This window comes from Mus caroli, unplaced genomic scaffold (genome assembly GCF_978045245.1).
Source record: "Mus caroli unplaced genomic scaffold, Mus_caroli_1 scaffold_3, whole genome shotgun sequence".
Taxonomy (NCBI): domain Eukaryota; kingdom Metazoa; phylum Chordata; class Mammalia; order Rodentia; family Muridae; genus Mus; species Mus caroli.
This window is the reverse complement of record NW_028227258.1, coordinates 72580498-72600947: the sequence shown is the minus strand read 5'-3', so window position 1 is coordinate 72600947 and position 20450 is coordinate 72580498. Positions and strand designations below refer to the sequence as shown.

Here is a 20450-nt window from a genome sequence, read left to right as displayed (position 1 = left end):
CCCTCCCACTCGCCTCCCCCCCCCCAATAAAGGAACCAAAAGTGGACACAAATATGAATCTTAAATTATTATTATTTCTTCCTGTCACTTACACCCGAGGCAGGGGGCAGGGGTAGATGAAGGGAATGGGGGAGGGGAATGTGTTCCCCCACTAAGGCACTGAGTGGGGAAGCCACAAGGAGAGAGAGTGGAGGCCACTGTCCCCACTCTCTGGGACTAAGCCCCAGGTTTCTCCAGCCCTGGGCTCCCCTATCACCTGAAATGCTAAGATGAGGCCCAGGGTACCTGACCTCCCTCCTAATATATTACATCATCACTTTTTAAATAGATACAGGGACTGGTCCCGCCACCCCTCCCTGTGTGGCCCTTCCCCACTGTTGGGGGTACCTGGGCAGCTGTGCAAATGGGCATGGAGGTGCATGGGGAGAGGAGAGCACCGGGCCCCTGAACCTGCCCCTTTCCAGGAGGGGGAAGGGCCACTAGGCCAAAGGGGTAAATAGTGCAAGGCAGAGCCCAGGCCGCAATGGGGGTCCAGCACCCAGCGAGGAAGGGGTGGGGTGAAGACTCTTCCCCACCCCAGGAAAATTGATAGTTAAAAATGTGAAATTGGATTTCAACAAGACCATCAGAAGAGGCTATGTACAGAACAGGGGTGGACTCAGTCCCGAGTGCCAGGCAAGGTCTGAGGGAAGGTTCCCTTACCTCTGGGTCTGCTCCGCAGCTCACTTTTCCCAGGGGCAAGTGAGTTGCCTTGCCTAGCCACCGTGTTGGCAAGGGGGCACCCCTTCACAGGCCTGGACGGCTGTGACTCTAGCTCATGAAAAGTGGTCGCTGGGGGGCGGGGGGGGGGGGAGGCGCTCGCCCTTACAGGGCATGGCCACCAGATGGCGCCAGCTTGCCCGCTCCCCACAAGGCTACCTCAACCCCTCACCCCATCCCACACCCAGCGCCCGCCAGCCCGGGGGCGGCGTGAGTCAGGGGCAGCAAGCAGCAGAGGCGGCTCCCGCTTGCACCTGGGCGGGGAGGTAGGGAGGAGAAGAGGGTAAGACGCCCGGCCCGCCCTGCCCTCTGGCCCCAGGGAGGGAGCGCCAGGAACAAGACATTCCCTGCCCCGGGACGCGGGAGGGAAGAGGTGGAGAGCTCCCTTAGCTGGGCGGAGACCTTCTGCTACCCCCAGGGGCGGGCGAGCCAATCAGGCCACCCTGCCCTCCTCTTCTCCAGGACCCCATGACTCAGCGTTGGAACTGGGTGGAGGGGGACTGGGATGGCTCCGTCCTTACAGGCCCAGTCCCCACCGCCACCCCAGTCTTTCAAGCCTCTACCTTGTTTCCCCCCTCTTACCCTTCCTTTGCCACCCCCCTTTGCATAATTTACGGCCAGGAAAAAGGAACAGAAACCAGGAAGGAGGGGCAGTCCACCCCCTCACAGCCAAAACCCAGGGGGCATGGGAGTAGGGCAAGGATTTGGTCCTAAGCCCCAGCCTCCTAGAAACCCGCATAGCCGAAGTGGGACCCCACAAATCAGAGATAGATTATTGCTTCAATTCCCCAGTAGTGGCTGGGGACAGGGACCCCACCTTTATTGTGTGTGTGTGTGTGTGTGTATATATATATATACACACACACACACAGACAAACAGACATATATTTCATGTTTAACTCCTTGGGTGATCACCCCAATCTAGAGAGCTTGTGCCCCAAAACCTCAGCTTGTAATTGGAATGAAGGCTCTGGGGGGAAGAGGCGTTCGATTCTGATACCAAGAAGGTTCAGCACCCCCGACCCCGATACCACTTGTTTTATGTGCTCCCCGTTGCTTGGCGTGGTGTCCCAGGCCTTGTGCTGTTCCAGCCTGCCCATTCATCCCTCTTTTAAGAGGACTCCATGGCACCTTCGGCCTGTGGTGTGGTGGGTGTCCCTTCCTCTTCCTCCTCCTCAGGGGGCCCTTGTGTAGTGACTGGGGGTCCCGTGGTGGCCGATTGCTCCCAGAATCGAGCCAGAGAGAGGTGGAAGGTGTCCAGGTGGCCATTGGAGAGGTCGAGGCCAGCAGGGGATGAGGTGGTGGTCGAGGGCGGTGGGTAGTGAGGGGCTGCCACGTCATCCTTGCGGCGCCTTCGGGTGCGCACCTCCAGGCAGTTCTGACCCTTGAGATGGCGCTGCAGGTGGTCCTCCTTGGCGAAGGCCTTGTGGCACAGGTGGCACTCATAGGGCCGGTCCCCGGTGTGCAGGTGCATGTGGTTCTTGAGGTCGTAGCTATGCAGGAAGCGGGCTGGGCAGTGGGGGCATGAGTAGGGGCGTTCTCCTGTGTGCTTCCGCATGTGGATCTTCAGCTTGTCATTCCTAGTACGAGCAGGGGAAAGGGCAGACACTCAGGATTCAGGATAGGATCCCCAGCCCATCTTAGCCACGCCCCTTGGCCTTGACCCACCCTGGTTCCTCAATGTGGTTTCCCCACTGCTGCCCCAGGAGACCCTTTTTGATTAGCCCTTAACTCAATGGGCCCTGGCACTATGAGCTCCTCTGCTTCCAGTTCAATCTTCTTGGGAACTAGCCCACTCCCAATCATGCCCTTGTTTGCCTCTTTTGGCCTCCCACCTCATTCTAGGAACCCACCAGAGAGCTGGCCCCCACGCCACCCTCAGCCCATTCTGGGCCGTCCCCACCTGGTGCTCACCTGGTGAAGCGGACACCGCAGACCTCACAGGCAAAGGGCTTCTCACCAGTGTGGGTCCTCATGTGCCGAGGCAGTTTGCCTGCCCCGTGGATTATCTTGTGACAGACTGGGCACTCTTGGGGCATCTGTGAACGGCGTTTACGCACCAGCTTGTCTTGGCCATCCAGGCCTGGTGCCAGGGCATCCTGGTGCAGCGAACTTAGGTAAGCCATCAGGTCGGGGTCGATGGGATCTTCATCTGAGCCCAGCTCCTCTGGTGATAGCGAAGGCTCGTTACTCTGGGCTAGCCCGTAGCCTGGGGGGTATGCCATCTCCTCCTCTTCTTCCTCAGCTTCAAAGACTTCATAGTTCAGGGGCCCCTCGGCAGGTGAGGCGGCACCTGTGGGAGGACTATAGCTATCTCCGAGCCCACTGCCCCCACTGTTACCCAATCTACCAACCATCTCTTCTTCTTCGTAGGTCAAGGGATGGGTGAGTACTGTGGGTGCCTCAGGGACCAGATGGTTTGCTCGGGCCCCTTTGGTTTGAAGAAAAGCTTTCCGGGGTTTGCGGCTGCGGCGGGCGACAGGTCGAGGTGGTGGTGGCGGTGGCGGTAGGAGGGGCACCTGTGGAGGGCTGTCTTCACCGTTGGGCATTCCTGAGGTTGAGGCTGTGGTGGTGGCAGTGGCGAAAGCCTCCAGGTACTGTCGGGCTCGCTCACAGTCATCCTCATCTGGGCTGGGGGCTTCCAGCCCACTGCCTTGTAAAATCTCCATGCAAGCAGCGATGACACATGGGATTTCCAGTAGCCGAGCAGCTTGGAGTACAGCCGGCATATTGGCGCTGCTGGTGGTCAGTGTGGCTGTGTAAGCAAACTCGAGCAGGGCACCTAGGGCCTCCGGCCCTACAAAGTCCAGCTCACACACACCGGCCCCTGCTCCCCCAGAAGCCGTCCCACCACCCCCTGTTCCCATCACGGTTCCCCCTCCCCCCTCCGTAAAGAGCTTCTTGAAGTAGTGGCTACAGGCAGCCAGCACAGCCCTGTGGGTTCGGTACTCAAGACCCTGCGTCCTGATGGTGAGGTCGCACAGATGGCCCAGCTGGCGCTGCTCGTTCAGGCAGCTCAGGAGCTCGCTGCTGTGGTCTGGGAATGGGATTCCAATCAGGTCATCCTCGGGGCTCCCCATCTTCTCCTGCAGGGTCAAGCAGAGGGTGAGGGTAAGAGAGATGGCACTGACTGCTCTTCTAGAGGTCCTGAGTTCAATTCCCAGCAACCACATGGTGGCTCACAACCATCTGTAATGGGGTCTGGCGCCCTCTTCTGGTGTGTCTGAAGAGAGCAATGATGATGTACTCATATATGTAAATTAAATAAATCTTTAAAAGAGCGCTTATTCTGGCCCATACCCTCCCAAATCACCTTCCATGTCATGCACAAGGGAACTGCGGTTCAGACAGACAAGCAACTGGCTTTCCGGGTGCAGTGCCAAGTGAATAGGGTCACCCCGAGTCAGCAGATCCAGACCACCTTCCTGGTTCTAACATGGCTCTACCCTGCTTCTGCAGGCCCGCCTTCCTGTGATCCTAGGCAGACTTGCATTTCATTGTTCCCATCCCCTGATCCCTTTAGAAGATGCTCTGGTCTGGGAGGCTAGGTACTGGAGTCCTGGTTTAGGCTTCAAGAAAAACTGACTAAAAGACCCATGTTTGTCATCAGAAAAATGTGTAGTGGAGCCTCCCCATAGCTCTGGGAGAGGCCAGGCCTGGCTGGGTTCTGTCACAAGCATAGTACACCCAACAAACAAAAGAAGCCACCCTCTTCCCCCCATGCCCCTCCCCAAGCTACATTCCCCAGCCACCAAAAGTTCATCTTTCCTTCAAGATCCCCGCTCCCCACATCCTCCCTCCCGCATGGGCCAAGGAACAGCTACCATATGCTGGGGTGTCACTGGGCAGGTACTTCCTGTACCCTCACAGATAAGCATCACTGTCAAAAAGCTAAGTCCCACCCCTCCTCTCCCCTCCCCACTTAAACTATTCTCTCCCTTCCTCCCTCCCTTCCTCTCTCTCTCTCTCTCTCTCTCTCTCTCTCTCTCTCTCTCCCCTCTCATTCCAGTCGTTGGCCCAACTTAGAGTCTCTCCATGCAGGGCCTGGCCCACCTTCGTCACAGGGGGTAGGGAAGGATTGTGGAGTGGCTTAGTTGAATGACCTTGAACAAGTCATTAAGGTGAGGGGGTAAATGCAGTCAAGTACGGCCCAGTGCCTAACACACAGCAGGAGCTCAGTCCCTGGTGTGGCCTATACTTTACAGTTACACAAGAAGGGGTTGGGAACACCAGGCATAGTGGCGGCACACGCCTTAAATCCCAGCACTTGGGAGGCAGAGGCAGGCGGGTCTCTACGAGTTCAAGGTCAGTCTGGCCTACAGAGTTAAATTCCAGGACAGCCAGGGCTATGTCAGGAGACCCTGTCTCAAACAAACAAAAACCAGAAACAACCAACAAACTAACCAACCAATCAAAAACCCAAACCGAAAACACAACACAAAAACCAACCCGGGGCTGGGAAGTACAGCTGCAAACGGCTCGCTTGCTCGGCAGGCAGGTCAGTCCTGATACTTTGTTAGTCTAGAGCTACTAGAGACTGCAACAGCTCTGGGCTCTGGAGTCAGCCAGGCCTGAGTTTGAATTCTTAGCTCTGTGATCTTAAGCAAGTGATTTTTATCTCGGAGCCTCTTTCCTCATCTGCAATACTGGATAATTCCAGCTGACCCCAGGGGTTGTGGCGAGGGGTAAATCAGGCCAGGTGTGGCATAATGCCGAACACACACAGTAGGGGCTCAGTCAGTAGTCTGGCCTCAGGACAGATTCCAGCGCACATATGGTCTCGGCCTGACTAGGAGACAGCCCTGCCTCTTCCTTCCCTGAATGTACCCTGAGGGAGCCAGGTTACTAGGGAGCTACTTGACCTAGGACAAACCACTTCCTTTCAGAGGCCTATTCCTCCTCCACTGCAATGCGAAAGGCTAGTCCAGACAATCCTTCCATCAGTTTGGTTGATCAACCCTGGTCACCTATGGGAAAGAGTTTTGGGGGACAGGGGTGTGAGTCAGGGGCTACTTATTTCCTCTTTAGGACATAACACTGCCACAGTGGCCTGCCTGCTGCCACCTTCACTCCAAAGCCAGAGCGCTTACCTGGGAGCCCTGAGTGAATGGTATCCACTTGTCTGGAAGCTACACCTGGGCAGCCTTAGGTATCTCACCTGTTCCCACTCTAAGTTCCCAAACCACTTCCCGCCCTTGGGGACCAAGCAGTCTGGGAGTCCTCTCCACTCCCAGTACTTTACTATAATACAAGAGGCTAATGGCCCCAGGACTTAAGAACAAATAAAAATCAGGTAGGCAGCAGTGGGCACCCTCCAGGGTCCAAGTGCATGTTCCTCTTAAGGGGCACAAGTGGGGCACTCCTTGCTACCCATTGGCTGGGAGCTGGGTACCCAGAGGCACGTGGCTCACCCTATCCTTCACCCTCCTTCCCTACCTACTCCACCCATTCCCGTTGGTAAACCTGCCTCCTTTCTCCCACCCCAGGGCTGATCTCTGTGGCAACTTGGTACGGCAGGTGTACTGTACCGATTGGCTGATCTTGCTGTCAGGTCACAGGCTCAGAGTAGTTCACCACCAACTCACATAGGGCTTGGGCAAGGGTGGGTGTTTTAACTCCTTAGGCTCAAATCCAATACCTATGGCCACAATGTATCGAGGAAGGACTAGATAGGCAGATGGCATACAGGGCAGGAGAGGCTGTTCTGGGAAATCCCCTAGCCCTGGCACCCATACCAACTGAGGTGCCACCTGGAACTATGCTACTGCCAACCAGGCCAAGGGGGCACTCCTAGCCCTATCATATGGGAGGAGTTGGTGGGGTGGAGGCCTCCCCTTCTTTCTTCCAGGGTGGGGCACTGGTGCCAGTATGCCCACCCCACCTTGGGCACCCTTCCCACATCTATATCCCAGAGGGCCCAGTCCCCTGACGCCCCATGTAGGCTGCCCATCCCCACCCAGCCTGGCATGCCCCCTCTTGCTAAGACCTTGTGGGCATGGGTGTGTGTGGTGGTTGGGGGGGGCAGCTATGCCAGGGAACCAGGCAAGGTCTGTTTGGTCTGTTTGCCTGGTAGGGGAAAGAACTGGGGGCCACGCCCCATCACTCCCCTCTTTCTCGACACCACCCCCCCAGGCTCCCCTCATTGTCAGGCCTGCTAGACCGGCCAAGCCAGTGGGCAGCTTTCTTGAAACCGGGCCCTGTGTCAAGCCTGCACCATCTTTGGTGGGGGAAAACTCAGAGTGACAATGGTGAGAGTTCTGATCACCTACCATCAGTACCTAAAGCACCTGCCAGCGTGTGTCCACCATCAAACCACCGAAAGGGGGAGGCACCGGCTGACTTAGACAAAGGCAACTAGAATCTTCCAGATGCTGACCTTAGGCAGCTTCCACACTAGGGTTGAGGGGCTCTGAGAGCTGAGAGCCAACCCTGCTGGCCTGAGCCAGCTGAAGGGCAGGCCTAGGAGGCCCTGAATGGGGCAGCTGAGTAAAGCTGGCCCCCCTTCTCCCCACCTTAGGGATTAGGGACTGGGGCTTAGTGTGTGTGGGGGGCAGCCGGCAGAAGCAGGATTAGTGGCGTAAAAAATAGATGTGGGCGCACAGAGCACCCCCCACCCCCCATTCCAAGGCCCCTTCTCCCAGCTCCGCCAGGGAGCCAGAGAGGTGCCTGGTCCTGTTTTTTCTGGAGCAGCAGCTTGGAGGGCGAGAGGGTGAGGGCCAGGCTGAAAAGCCTTCCTGCTAGGGATGACTGAGACCCAAGGCACTGCCCAGTGCTCCTGGTGCCTGGGCTGGCCACCCCTCCCCCTCTTTCTCCTTTCTGCCCCCACCCGGGCTCCAGCCTCAGGTTCTCTTCCTGTTTTTTTGGAACCCAGTTTGCACGAAGCTAGCTAGGGCTTTGGCCTGTGGCTGGACCAGAGGGGTAGGGAAACTGGACAGCCAATCCAAAGTCCTCAGGGACCCAGGAATCCTTCGTCCATGGTTCCTTCCGTCCTTTCTCAAGATTCTCAAGACTCATGGGGTCCAAGAAGCACAGATATCTGAACTACCCAGTTTCAGGCAGGTGAGGTGGCTGAGCCTCACTAGAGGATTAGAAGAGCCTCCACAGAGGGGGTCAAAAGACAGGTCCCGGGCCCAGGGATGCCCAAGACACTTAGGGAGCCCTCCCCTCCGGGTCCTCTAAACTTCTACAAGTCTTCCCCATCCCCCATGTGGCGCTTCCCCCCTCCTAACCTCACCACCCCCAGCACTCACACTTCCTGGGGGCCGAGGCGGGGAAGAGAGACCGCAAGCCACGAAGGGGGAAGGAGGCGAGGGGAGCTGGCTGCTTCCCGGTGCCGTGGGGGTTAAGCTCCCACCAAGTCCCCCGATCCTGGTGCAGGGGCTCCAGACTGAGGGACACCACAGCTGCTCCCTTGTAGTTTCCTTCTGTAACATCAGGTCTAGCACACAGCTCTTTAGCCCATCAAGGAGAATGGAACAAGATAAAGATGGCGGAGAAAGGAGAGGGGCACCTCTTTTCCAGTCTTCCCTCGCCCCCTCTGGGGGCTCATCAGCTGCCCTTTACTTCTGGGCTTTCGTTTGGACTTCTTTTCTTCTTTCTACCCTTTCCTACCTTCTGTGGGCCTTGTCTTCCCAGCACGAGATTGAACCTTGGTTTCCTTCCTTAGCCCTTATGGGTGTCCCACCATATGACCTCCACCGTGTCTGTCCCTGGGACTTCTGCTAGGAAGCACCGCCACATAGGGTTTCTCTCCCTCTTCCTATTACTTCTCTCACTAAAGCATCTCCTGAGCCCAACCTTTACCACGCTCCAAGCATCCCTCCATGCCTGTGTGGAACAGAGGCCAGAGGAACTGAGTCAGGACCAGGGCTTGTTCTGCAAGTCCTGGTCTTATGAAGAGATGGCTGAGTTTTGGGTACCCATACTTGCCTTCTGGAGGAAGCAGAGGACCAAAACTTGGGAGCCACTTGGAGAAAAGAGGTGGCAGAGGTGGAGTGTGCAGAGAGAGCGGATGTGGGGTAAGGGGGACAGTGAATGCCTCTGCCCGTCAAAGTTTCCAGCCCTGAAGCTAGTGGACTTTCCCGAGTGCCCACCCCAGCCAGGTAACTGACTATCTGCTTGGACAGACCCTGGTCATCAGGGCTCCCAGCACAGTCTGACTGGGCAATACCAGCTCTCCTTAGGGGTAAGGAGCCTGCACAATGTGCCAGGGTCTACCTTGTATCCCCCTCCCCCCAGCCATGTCTTTGGCTGGGTAACCAAGCTGGCTGGTAACCCCACACCCGCTTAGCCGCAGGCAGAAACCTGAGCCCCCCCAAGCCCCAGAAGACACCCCAGCCGGGTCCCCGGAGCCCAGCTCCCTGCCAGCCTGTCCAACCTCCTGGCCTGGCCCAGCAAGCACAGCCTCCGTAGGACCCTTCTTCTGCCTTTCTTGGTCCTCTTGGATCCCTTAGACTCTGAAGCCTTCCCCTCACTCTAACACCTCAGCTCCTCTGTTCCCTAAAGCCTCCAATGAAATCTGGGCACCCTCTTCCTAGCCTGTTTTTCAGTCCTCCTCTAACCCTTGGCCAATTCTAGGCCTCCGAGCCTCCCCTGGGGCCTGACCTCCTGAGCCAGAGCTGGGCCTACTCACCTGAACGCTGAGGGGCCTTGCCGGCAACTCCTCCTGGCCCCTGGGGGCAGCACGTTGGGAGGGGTGGAGGAGGGATAACTTGGGGGGGGGGTAGGGTGACTGGTCCCCACTCCAGCTCCCTCCTTCAAAGGGGCCGCCTACGACCTGGCCCAGCCCCTCCCCCTACAGCCTTAACCCTCTGGGTGCTGTCCCCCTCCCCCCAGCTTGGAGGGAGGGGTTACAGAAGGACTGGCAGCGTGGGAGAAGGCCCAGAGTCTCTGCCTGCAGTGCCCAGAGCCCCAGCTGTCCCCACCCCCGCCTGTCCTTACTCAGTCCTAAAAGGGGAAAAAGGTGAGGGGTAGGAAAGGTAGGAGCCGGCCCAGTCCAGGAGGACAGAGGTGAGGAGCAATGGGAGAGGCTGTTGGAGGTGGGACCAGGAGAAGGAAGGGAGGGGAGGGGACAGAAGACAGCCTTGGCCAAATCGGGAGGAGGGGAACTCTGAACATTCAGTGCCAGGGGTGACAGGTGCCTAGGTCCCAGCCCCTCAGGGTATGTGGAACTAGGGGAACATAGAGAGACCCTCCAGACCCTAGTAAGCTCTTGCCCTGTTCTGGGAGCTGTCCGGATTCTCTTCACCTTGTACCAGGCTGGGGCCCTCAGGGGCTGGGCAAGGCAGCACCCGCCCTCCTCATAGCCTCACCCCAAACCCACTCACATACCACAGTTCCTCGCCAGGGCACCAGCCCTGCCAACCAGGCCAGGGGGCAGCACTCATGCCAGACCCCAGTGACCAGGGGGACAAGAGCTGGCTGAGGAGGGGTAGACATACTGGGGGAGTTGTAGGCACCGAAAGAGGAAGGAGGCGGGAGGGGGCATATGCTGGGAAGCTCCTCGCCCCACCCCTTGCGCAAGCTACGCTACCCTGGCTGGTTGGGTGGGACCCGCCTGGGCCTCAGGGGGCAACTCAGGAAAGTTCTGAGATGAACTGGGTGGGCCACAAAATGTCATGTAACTCCTGGGATTTCTTATTCTTGGAGTGGAAGGTACCCCAATATCCTCCAAACAGTAGGTCATCCTGCTAGGCTCAGAGAGAATCACAGAAATGTCCCTGAAGATACCCCCTCCCTGCTACCCCCAACAGCTGCTGGCTCAGTGCCGCTGGCCTGCTGCTCCTCACCGGCTCCCGGCCTGGCTGGCAGCTACCCACCAGGATGCTGGCAGTCCTGCCCGCCTCTCCCTCCTACCCCCTGCTCGCAATGCCCTATGCCAACTGTGGGCCTGGGGTGGGGGAGGGTCACTTCTGTGCCTTGGTGCCAGGCAGGCGGGCCCGGGCCCCTGAGGTCCTATAGATAAGCCCCAAGACCCTGTCCTTAAGCCACCTCCTTAAGAGGAAGCATATTGCTTAGGGCTGATACTGAGAATGGATAGGCCTATGAGCAGTTACCGAAGGATCCACGCCCCAAGGTGGGGACCAGTGTCTCTCCTGTCACCAGGCGCCAATCTCCCAGCATTCCCCTTACAAATGCTTGGGCACCAAAGTCCCCGCAATTCCTCAGAGCCCCAGTCTAATGCCTGTAGCCTGTGAGGGAGTAGGGTGGGGCTGCTCCCTGCCCTTTGATCCCCATAAAGGGAGGGAACTAGCCTGGAGGGCAGGGGGCAGGGAAAGAGTTCATGGGGCCCCTCATTTCCCCTGCCAGGGGCATCAGGGCAGGGTGTGGGCATCTCTTGGGTGGGGCTCCTCCTAAGGTGAGGATGGGCAGTCTCAGCAATGGGAGATGGATGTCAATACTTGGTGTCATATGGGAATGAAGTGGCAAGAACAAAGTAAAGAGAATACAGAGGGTCTCTGTTGCAACCCACTCCAGTACTGACTTTTACCCTTACCCAGATACACTCTTAGACTTGGCCAAACTGAGAGCTCAAGGACTACAACTCCCAGTGTGCACCACAGCTGCTTTGCATGTACACTGGGAGTTGTAGTTCCCTTAAGAAGCCCTGGGTTCTTCTCTTCCCAAGAGCTTAGCTGGTAGGTTAGAGAAAGAATGGTCACAGATCTCTCTAAGTGGAACACGATTTAAGAAGTGTAAGACAGGTTAGTAAGTCCATGGTGGGTAAAGAAGACCCCCTTACTCCAGGCAAAGGGGAAAGAAAGGAGGAAGGAAGGAGGAGAGGATGTCTGTTGAAAGGGGTATATGGTTGGGGAGGAGCTGGGGGGGGGGGAGTGGAAACAGGAAGGAAACTGAAGCCAGAGACATGAAGTCGAAAGCAAGGTCTTGGGGGAGCCCCACTCTGAGGCGTGGCAGAGACTGGGAAGGCATTTCTCCCACCATTCTGGTGACCTGCGAAGGTACAGGAGGAAATGGTGATGTTAAGTGATATCCAATTAATGTATGTGTGTGGGTAGGTGACTGGCTCCATTTGTTGGCCATCTTTTGCCATAGGTACCCTCAATGTCTGGATGTGGTATGGGTATTTGCAGCTTAGGGACCTCTGAAGGTGCTAGCTAAGAAAGCTAAAAGGCAGAGGAAGAGTCTGGGGCAAGGAAGGACTTAGGCTGATGGTGAACACAGCGCAGGAAGCCATGTGTGGGGTTAGGTCCAGGTGTGAAGTCAAGGTAAGGGCAGGGCAGAGACCTTAGGAGCTAGGAAGCCTCAGGGAAGAGATGGCTAAAGGGTCCCGTGTCACCTGCTTCCTACCCATCCCAGGCTGTGGGCCACAAAGAGGGAATCCTCTTTAGCCCCACTGAGACATTTGCTAAAGGTACTTGGACTAGCGCGGCCTTTGAGCATAAAAAGATATGGCATCGCAGGAAGCCAGATGGCATCTGGGTGTCTTTCCCTAGTGGAGGTGGAGGTCAGAGATGGATAACATATCTACTTTGAGGACACTTTTTCTGGGGTCCCTGAAGTTCTGTGACAAACGCTGACAGGTCATAGGGTTATTGCTAAGGCCTTAGCTTGGCTAGGTGGTGGTGGTGGTAATGGGGTCTCTCACCCTCCAGTTCTTGATCAGTCATTCTACGCTTTCTTCTCAGCCCCCCAGGCCTGCATTGGCACCTGGCTGCTGTGGTGTTGGCAGGACTGGAGGGGGGGGGGCAGCAAGGCAACTTCAAACTGTCCGGGCAAAACGTCAAGTTTACTCACGGGTTTACTCAGCAGAAGGAGGGGGGAAGAGGACAGAGCAGGCACACCCCATGCCAGGGTCCCATCCATCTGCCTGTCTCCACCTTCCTCCCCCACCCTCCTTTTTAGCCCTGGGCCAAAACAGGCACAAGCCCCAAGGCCTGGTGGCAGGGCTGTCTTAACTCTCAGGAAGGTCAGAGAGCCAAGCAGGCTGGAGGCAGGAAGCCCTGAAGCAGGCCCAGAGGCGTCTATCAGAGGGCAGTGCCCTGTTTGGAGCCCATCTACTCCCTGGCTTAGGTCTTTGGCCTTGGGCCAAAAGAACTGGGTCTCTCCCTCTCTCAGCTATCAAAAGGAGGGCCTTGCCTCCTCCACCTGAGCAGTCTGCTGGCCCAGTAAGTTCTGACCCCCAAATGGGTCTTGAGCTGGGCCTCAGGTACCAACACCAATGCCATTCAGGATACCATTCATCTTAGCCTTGGCTGGGAATGGGGGGCCAGCACTCTATCTGACCTACTTCCCTTTCCTCCCCACCTGTTTTCACTCTCAGCTTCTCTCCCCAAGCCTTCACTGTCCCCACCCCAGAGGTGCTCCACCCCCCCCCCCCATGCCTGCTGGGTCCCCTCCCCCACTCTTCCCCAGGGTGCCAAGTGCAAGCACACAAAGGGCCCGATGGTGCATTGTTAGCCCAGCCCCCGCTGCCCGCCGCGCCCTCCTGGGGCAGGCACTAGGCCAAGGAGGAGCTGGGGGCGGTGGGTGCCAGGGGGCACCATGGGGAAGGGGGAAGAGGACAGCACCTGTCTCCCAGCCACCGGGGCTGTCGCACCTGGACTGAGTAGTAGAGAGAGGGCCCCATTAGAGCAGGCCTGTCTCCTTGACACCTGAGCCTAGTGGGCACTGCTTGCTTTCTTCCCAAGAGCCCCTTTCGGATGGTATTAACCCCTTCCTGACCCCAGGCTGGGGATGGTGGTACCCAAGGGAGGGGGGACAGTGTCTGGGGGTGTCAGCAGGCAACAGCGTGCCTACAGCAACCATGTAACAGGCACGCTGGGGGAGCTGGGGTCCCGGGGGCCAGGGACAGGAGACACTGGCAGAGATTTCTCCTTGTTTCATCAGCTGCTCCGGGGGGAGCCCCCTGTCCTTGTTACCACGAAGGAGGAATACTAACTACCATCCAAACCAAGTCAGAAATATGCCCTTCTCCTGCCCAACACAATACTTCTTATGCCCAGTATCTCCTCCCAATCTAATGTCCACTCCATGCCAGCTCCATAAGCAGTGCCAGGAGGGTACAGGGGTGACCAAACCAGTTGGTGTGTGTGGGGTAGCAAAACGCAACCCAATAATCCTCCAGGCCTTAGCGGCCCCCCCCCCCACCAAAACACACACTGCCTCAAGGGAACGGAGAGTTCCTATCTTGGTTTATTTAACTCCTCACTTCCCAATCTGACTCCCCTCAACCCTTGATAAACGGTCCCCTCCTCTGGGAATAAGTTGGGGGAAGGAGAAATAGCTGCGCTGACTCATTCCCGTTCTCAGCTGCAGCTAGGGGTCTCCAAGGCATTCGGGAGGGGGTCAATTCAAGAACGCCCTCCACCTGGCCCGGAAGCCAGGACAGCTTGCCGGTCTCCCCTTCTCCCCAGCACCCACTTCCGGTGTCCCAAACTAGGTCAGCAGTGCTCGTTTCCTGTGGGTCAGCTAGCACCGGCGCCTCTGCCCCTCCCCTGCTCCGGACCCAGGCTCCCCGCCTTACCCCCCGCCCCCCCAGGGCGCCCCGAGGTCTCACCACGTCTCAGCCGCCCTTTGATACATGGGGGTTGTGCGGGGCGGGGGGCAGGGGACCCGCCCTCTCTCCAAACACTAGCAGGGCCGGGGCGCCTGGGCAGGCACGTGTCCGGGCACAACCCGCTGCCCACGCTGCCCCCCCACTCCCGCCCCCCCCGCTCTGGCCAGGACACGTCGCTCTCTTACTTGGGTGGGGTGGGAGGAGGGGAGAGAAAGCTGGAAATGGAAAGCAGCGCCCCCCACCCCTTTGAATGGCCAACCTCGGCCAGCGGTGCGCACTAGGTTTCTACCACACAGCGACCCCCACTCTGCTCAGGGCAGGTGCGCCGGCGGCGGCGGCAAGACCGCTGGTAGGTCGAGTTCTTATCACCCACCCTCGCACGGGAGTTGTGAGAGCAAAAGCTGACTTTGAAAAGGTGGCGGTGGGCCTGAGGCTTGAGAGACCGGAATGTGATTGCGGAGCGGGAGGGGCAGAGGGGTCGTCCTGCTGAGCCGCACTACCGCTGGAGAGACGACGCGGCTCGGGAAGCGCAAGAAACCGAATAGTCCAGCCGGTAACTTTCCCCCAAGCCGCGGTTCCTCCCGCTGTCCCCCACCCCCCGTGCCACTGGCCTGGGTCCAGCCCACCGTGCCAGGGGGGCGCGGAGCTGGGTGGGTGGGTGGGGACACGCGTTGTCCTAATTAGAGTCCGTCAGGGTTTCCATTCCCTCCATTCGGTCGGGTCTGGGGTCTCCCCCTAAAGTCACAAAAGCGACTGGGGGTGGGGGTAAGTTCAGTGCAGCTCACCCCCTCTCCATCCCGTAGCTCACGGTCTGTATGATATTAGAAGTGCAAAGAAAGTTTCTGGAGACCCTCCGCTCAGAGTTGGGGGGAGGCCATAGTCCATAGTTCTCTACCTTTCCTCCAAGTTAAAACCAATTTCAAAGACCCAGGAAAGCTACAGGGAATGCGACTGGTTGAAATCTGGTGTGTGTGTGTGTGTGTGTGTGTGTACGTGTGTGTACAGGGGTCTCACAGGACGCACGAAGGACACTGCAGTAGGCTCGAGTTTAGTGTACCCCGAGCCAAGGGACAAAAAGTGGGGTTCACTTACCTTTCAGCCGTTGGGTCCGTTCGCTGGAGCTGCAGAGGCACAGGGTGTAGGAAGAAGCGCGTCCCCCGCCAGGCTGGGGGGCTTGGGACTCTGCTCCGGTCCTGGTCAGAAGGCCGCGGTCAGTGGCTCGTTGCTCGTTGCTGGGGGGCTCCTCCTCCGCCACCCTTTGCCTCCTCCTGCTGCCCGCCCCCCCCTTGGCCGCGGAGAGCTGTACATTCACCTGGCTCCCACTCGCCCCCCCCCAAGGCCCGCCTCACCTGTCCTGCTGTCTCACCTGTCCTCTCTCTTGCTTTCCCCCCATCCCTCCCCTCCCTCCCCCCGCCCCTGCCACCCCCAAACTCCCCCCCCACCCTTAGCAACACCCTCTGTCACTTCCTGGTTTTTCATCCGCCCCCCCCAGGCACCCCCTCCCTCCGCCCAATAAGGACATAAACTTCCACCTCTTCCAACAGCTAGTTCCAGCAGGGAGCATATGGGTCCCTCCCTCCTTTTCGTCCCTTTTCTCCGAGATTTTGCTTCGCTCCCTGAGCCTTTCCCACCCTTTTCCTTTCCCTTCTTCCCTTCAAACTCCCTTCACCTGCCGCGATCCCTCTCCCTCTCTGCTTTCTACCACTATCTCCTCCGGTCCACCTTAACTGGAGCTCCGCCTCCGACTCTGTCCAGCCCTCTGCTGCTGCCCAGCTCCACCCCTTGCACGCCACCGCCCTGCCCATCCATTGGCCTGAACACCCGCCTATCCCATGTGGGACGCGCCTAGGGTTCATCCAGGGAGTGGGTGGAGCCTGGGCTGGCCAGAAACCAGAAGGGGAGGGAGGCCGAAGACAGTGTCCGCAGTGGCCAGGGAATGGAGCAGCCCCCTCAGGGACTTCCTCTCTTTCAAGAGGGGCTTCTGTAGGGTCACCACCTGGGGAGGGAATGGTATGAGAGGTTACGGATACGCTGCTGGGGATGAAGACCTAAAATTTAGAAAGAGTGGGGTCCTGCCGAGGGGCTTTAACCAGGTCAGAGCCCCAGGAAGAGAGAGAACCTCTAGACATTGAGCTTCAGCCTCTTGGCCCATCCCCCTCCGAGGGAGCGGGGGAGTCGAGGCTGTGGGCACTCTAGGTCCCTCCCCACGCGTGACGGCGCCCCGCGGGGAGGGAACAGTGCCCGGGGCAAGGAGCCTTTGCGCTCTAGCCAGTGCCCGTTGCTGCCTTGGCATTTTCAAAGGGGAGGGACTGAGTCTGGGAAGGGGGAGGTGCGCTCCCTCTGGGGCCCCAGCGCTTTGCCTTCAACCAGCCGGTACTTTTAGTGGAGAAACTGAGACCCTACCGTGGAGGGATCTTGGCGCAGATTCACTCAGACCCCCAGGTGACGATAGAGACCTGGGTGTTTTAGGATGTTTGCTTAAGTGGGTTTGGGAAGAACTGGTATTCGTATTTAAGTGCCCGACCCAAAGAATGGTAGCCTCTGAGGGACGCTTACAACTGGGCTGGCGATGCTATGGACCCCAAAAGGGCCCCTCCCACTCGTTTCAAACGGAGTCAAATCCCGCTCTCTAGGGCCAGGTTCGGCTTCGCAGCAGCAGGCCAGGCGGAACCGGGTCGGACTTGTTCTGTTTCCCAGCTCCCTCCGCAGGGGGCCTCCTTCCCTTTCCAGCAGGTGGCTCCGCAGGACACCAGCTCAACCTGTTGGACCACAATGGGCGGTGCCAGGGGGGCCCTGGCCCTCACCCGGGCTGACCCGGGATCCCCAAGCAGGGGGAGGGGTGGAGTCGGCCCTTCCCTCCCTCTTTCTCCTCTCCCCCCTGACATGACTCAGCCTCGAGGCCGCTGCTCTGCCCCTCAGCCAGGGGCGGAAAGTGTGAGGTGCCCCGGAGGGCTCAAGCCAAACTAAACAGCCCCTCACCCCAGACATTATCTCACTGGAGAATTAGGGGGGCAATAGGGACCAGTGGCTAGCATGAGGAACTCTGGCTCAAGCAATCCGTTCCGGGTTTTCCTATCGTTTCTGTCCCGCTTTCCCCCGCCCCCAACACCAGCACGCCCTAGGTCAAGTCTGATCTTTGCTCCAGGTTTTCCTAGCGGCCCCGCAGGGCTGTTTCACGTCGGAAGGATTCCGAGCAAGAAGTGTCTGGACTAGGGTTTTTCCCTTCCTTCTACTGTCAGGGTCCTGCTGACCAGGGAGTAAGCCTTGCTAGGCAACAGTACTAGACACCTAAGTAAAGTGGAGGGAAAACTGCTTTCACGAGAAGGGTACAAGACCTAGGAAAAAGATTTGGGAGAGGGTAGGAAAGTGGCCCAGGGCTCCAGAAGAGTGAGGGTCTTGTCAACTAGCTCTAAGGGACTTAGACGCGAACCGCTCTGTTGTTCCACCCCTGCCTCTGGAATTGCTTCTGGCTAGACACAACCCGGATCTTTCTGCGGCTGGATTATCATTTTTTAGCAGTCCTGGAAATCTACTGTTAGTTCCTTAGTGGCTCTTTTCCATTCCATGTTTCCATGTTTTTCTTTTCCTTGTGGTACAAATAGTTATTAGTTCCCTTTCATGTTGGGGGAACACCGACTTGAAATTTCTGTCTAAATCCCCTCCCCCGCTTTGGGTCGTAACTGCCAAACCAGAGACCGAGGCCAAGAAGCGCTAGTGGGACCCCGCCCCTTTCTTGGGAATCTGGCGTCTCCCCTGACCCCCATATCAATCCCATATACACCTGAGCTGCTATAGAACTGGAAGGCGAGTGTGGGGTGTGCAGGGGCTTCCTGGTGAGCGTCCCCCATCCTCACATTCAGACTTTACATCTTCAGGCAACTTTCTAGATTCTAGACTTTAATGCACGAGAGAAGTAGGTGAGTAAATACCCCGAGAATGAGATGTTTGCCCTGAGAAGGATAAAAGCTCCAGCAAGAAGGACTTTATAACTAAAGCTGGGAATAGTGACTCTGAGTGGCGGCCTGGTTTCGAGACTGGCTGGTCCAAGTACACAGAAGAGTTGAGCAGCTACAAGTTTGCGGAGTCCCGGAGGAAGTGTGCGGCTGGAGGCGAGGCTTTCCATGTCAGGGTCCTAAAGTGAGTCTGGGGGCCTGTTTCTGGTGGGGGCGCTGAGCTGAAAGCAGCGCCTCGGTCTGCTCCAGGCGCCCACCTAATCGCTGCTCCCCCGCCCCTTTCCCGCGGCTGCCTCCGCTTCCCTCGAAAAACCCGCCGCCCAGGAAACCGCTGGGGGCGCTCAGACCGCAGCCCCCTCCCTCCCGCCGCCCCCCAGAACCCCTACCGCGACCGCCCAACCCACCTGAAGAGGCGGTGGCTGCCAAGGGTACCCCCTCCCGCCGACTCCCCCCCTACACCTGCGGGTAGCACTATTTATAACTGCGCGCCTATTCTGGGCCTCTCGGCTGGAGCCCGCTGCAGCGCAGTGCTAATCGCCGCTGGGATCTCTGCGCCCCCCAGGGCTGGGGAAGGTAAATTTAGCTTCAGGAAGCTCCGGGGAACATTTTCCAAAACTCCACGTCCCAGACAGGCAAAACAGAACCCCTCTGCGCGCAGCCTGCTTCCTACCTGCCACTAGGTGGCGCAAGGCTCCTAAACCCCTTCCAGTTACCGGTTAGGGTAGCGGTTCTTCAGACCAGGCCAGATAAGGAGCTGTGGGTAGCTAACTGGTTGGAATGGATACTTTTTAGGAGGCTGGGGAAAGACGCTCAAGTCTGAGAAGCCAGAGGCTTCTTCCTAGGGATGGGGAAATAACTCCTATGTAAACGAAATGCAAATGAGAGCATTGTTCCTTGTGCCTAGGGGTGTCTGTGCCCAGGAGTGATTGCCAGCTTCTCCTCTCTGTCTGCTGTGAAAATGTGGGGCTGTCCCCCTTGGCCCTCAGATTCATCTTATTGTGATTTCTTTCTTACCTCTTTGTGCTCCACCCCCAACTCTGTCTCTCACATTGCACCCTTGGTTCTACCTGGAATGTAATCTACAGACATTTTGGATAGAAGGCTTTTCTCTTGCTGTGATTCTTGAAGGTCACGTTTAGCTTGTTGGTCTAGTCTGCTCCTTTCAACCCCAAAGAGTCCCCTATCTATTGTGCCTGCTAGAGGGCTTCAAGGAGCCCAGGGCAGGCAGTAACTCCCCTCTCTGTCTTGGTATCTTGCTTCTCTACCCACCCTGTCCTAGGCTCCTGAAGCCACAGGTAGAGTGTTCAAGACCCGAGTAGCTCTTTTGGGCTGAGAGCATTGGGAGAAGTTGCCACATGTCTTTTTCTCTTCTAGAAAAATGGGAAAGTTGTTGGTAAGGAAAACCATTGTAGTCAAAAGGTATTTAGATGGGACCTTAAGTTGGTCCAAGGAGCAAAGGACACAGTGATCTTGGAGCTTTGATGGGAATCAGCTTCTGCTTAGGAGGGATGCCTCTGCCTCCTGGCCCACTAAATTCTTTCTTTTCTTTTCTTTTCTTTTCTTTTCTTTCTTTTTTCTTTCTTTCTTTCTTTCTTTCTTTCCTTCCTTCCTTCTTTTCTTCCTTTCTTTCTTTCTTTCTTTCTTTCTTTCTTTCTTTCTTTTTCTTTCTTCTTTTTCTGTTTGTCAAGACAGGGTTTTCCTGTGTAACCCTAGTTATCCTGGAACTCACTTTGTAGACTAGGTTTGTAGATCAGCCCACCTCTCTGCCTCCTGAGTGCTGAGTGCCAATACTGCCTGGCTCAATTAAACCAATCATACGAGGAAGGAAGGTTAACGAGGAATCCTGATTTTGATTCTGGACAGGAGTCTTACTATATCGCTCATGCTGTTCTCCACCTCCCGGGATCAAACCGCCCACATCAGCTTCCAGAATCAAAGGGAAGATAGATGTGTGTGTGCTACCCGCCTGGCAAGCCCTAAAGTTGAGATGTGGAAACGTGGGTGCACTGAATGTCTGTTCTACTGAGTGTTCTAAGAGTGTTGTCCTTCTGACCTTGGGATGAATCGCTTCCCTTTTTGGGCCTGTTTGTTCAAGTTAATGTGAAATAATTCCCTTTAACGTTAGTTATCTTTCCTGCTTTTGTTCTGTGTGTGTGTGTGTGTGGGGGGGGGTAGGGTTGTTTGTTGGTTGGTTCTGAGTTAGGTCTCACCACCGCACTCCA

The 20450-nt window shown here is 57.2% G+C and overlaps 1 protein-coding gene across 3 annotated transcripts; it reads right to left on the bottom strand.

The window, feature by feature from the left end:
• Positions 1–54: 54 nt before the first annotated feature.
• Positions 55–15691, bottom strand: Zbtb7b (zinc finger and BTB domain containing 7B). 3 transcript variants are annotated; one of them, XM_021158748.3, is made up of 4 exons: positions 15642–15691; positions 15368–15468; positions 2674–3845; positions 55–2339 (listed from the first exon to the last, which is right to left on the bottom strand). In XM_021158748.3, the coding sequence occupies exons 3-4, from the start codon at positions 3837–3839 to the stop codon at positions 1871–1873; spliced, it is 1635 nt and encodes a 544-aa protein (XP_021014407.2). In that variant the 5' UTR covers positions 3840–3845; positions 15368–15468; positions 15642–15691; the 3' UTR covers positions 55–1870. The 3 variants fall into 3 exon arrangements, with proteins under 3 accessions (XP_021014407.2, XP_021014406.2, XP_021014405.2); XM_021158747.3 differs by having other exon boundaries at positions 15625–15689; XM_021158746.3 differs by having other exon boundaries at positions 15368–15647.
• Positions 15692–20450: the final 4759 nt, after the last annotated feature.

Excerpts from the sequence above, each read along its gene's own strand:
- Zbtb7b (XM_021158748.3), bottom strand. The coding sequence starts at position 3,839 with ATGGGGAGCCCCGAGGATGACCTGATTGGAATCCCATTCCCAGACCAC. Across the intron at positions 2,340-2,673 it reads TGCGGTGTCCGCTTCACCAG|GAATGACAAGCTGAAGATCC; the intron begins GTGAGCACCAGG and ends TGCTCGTACTAG.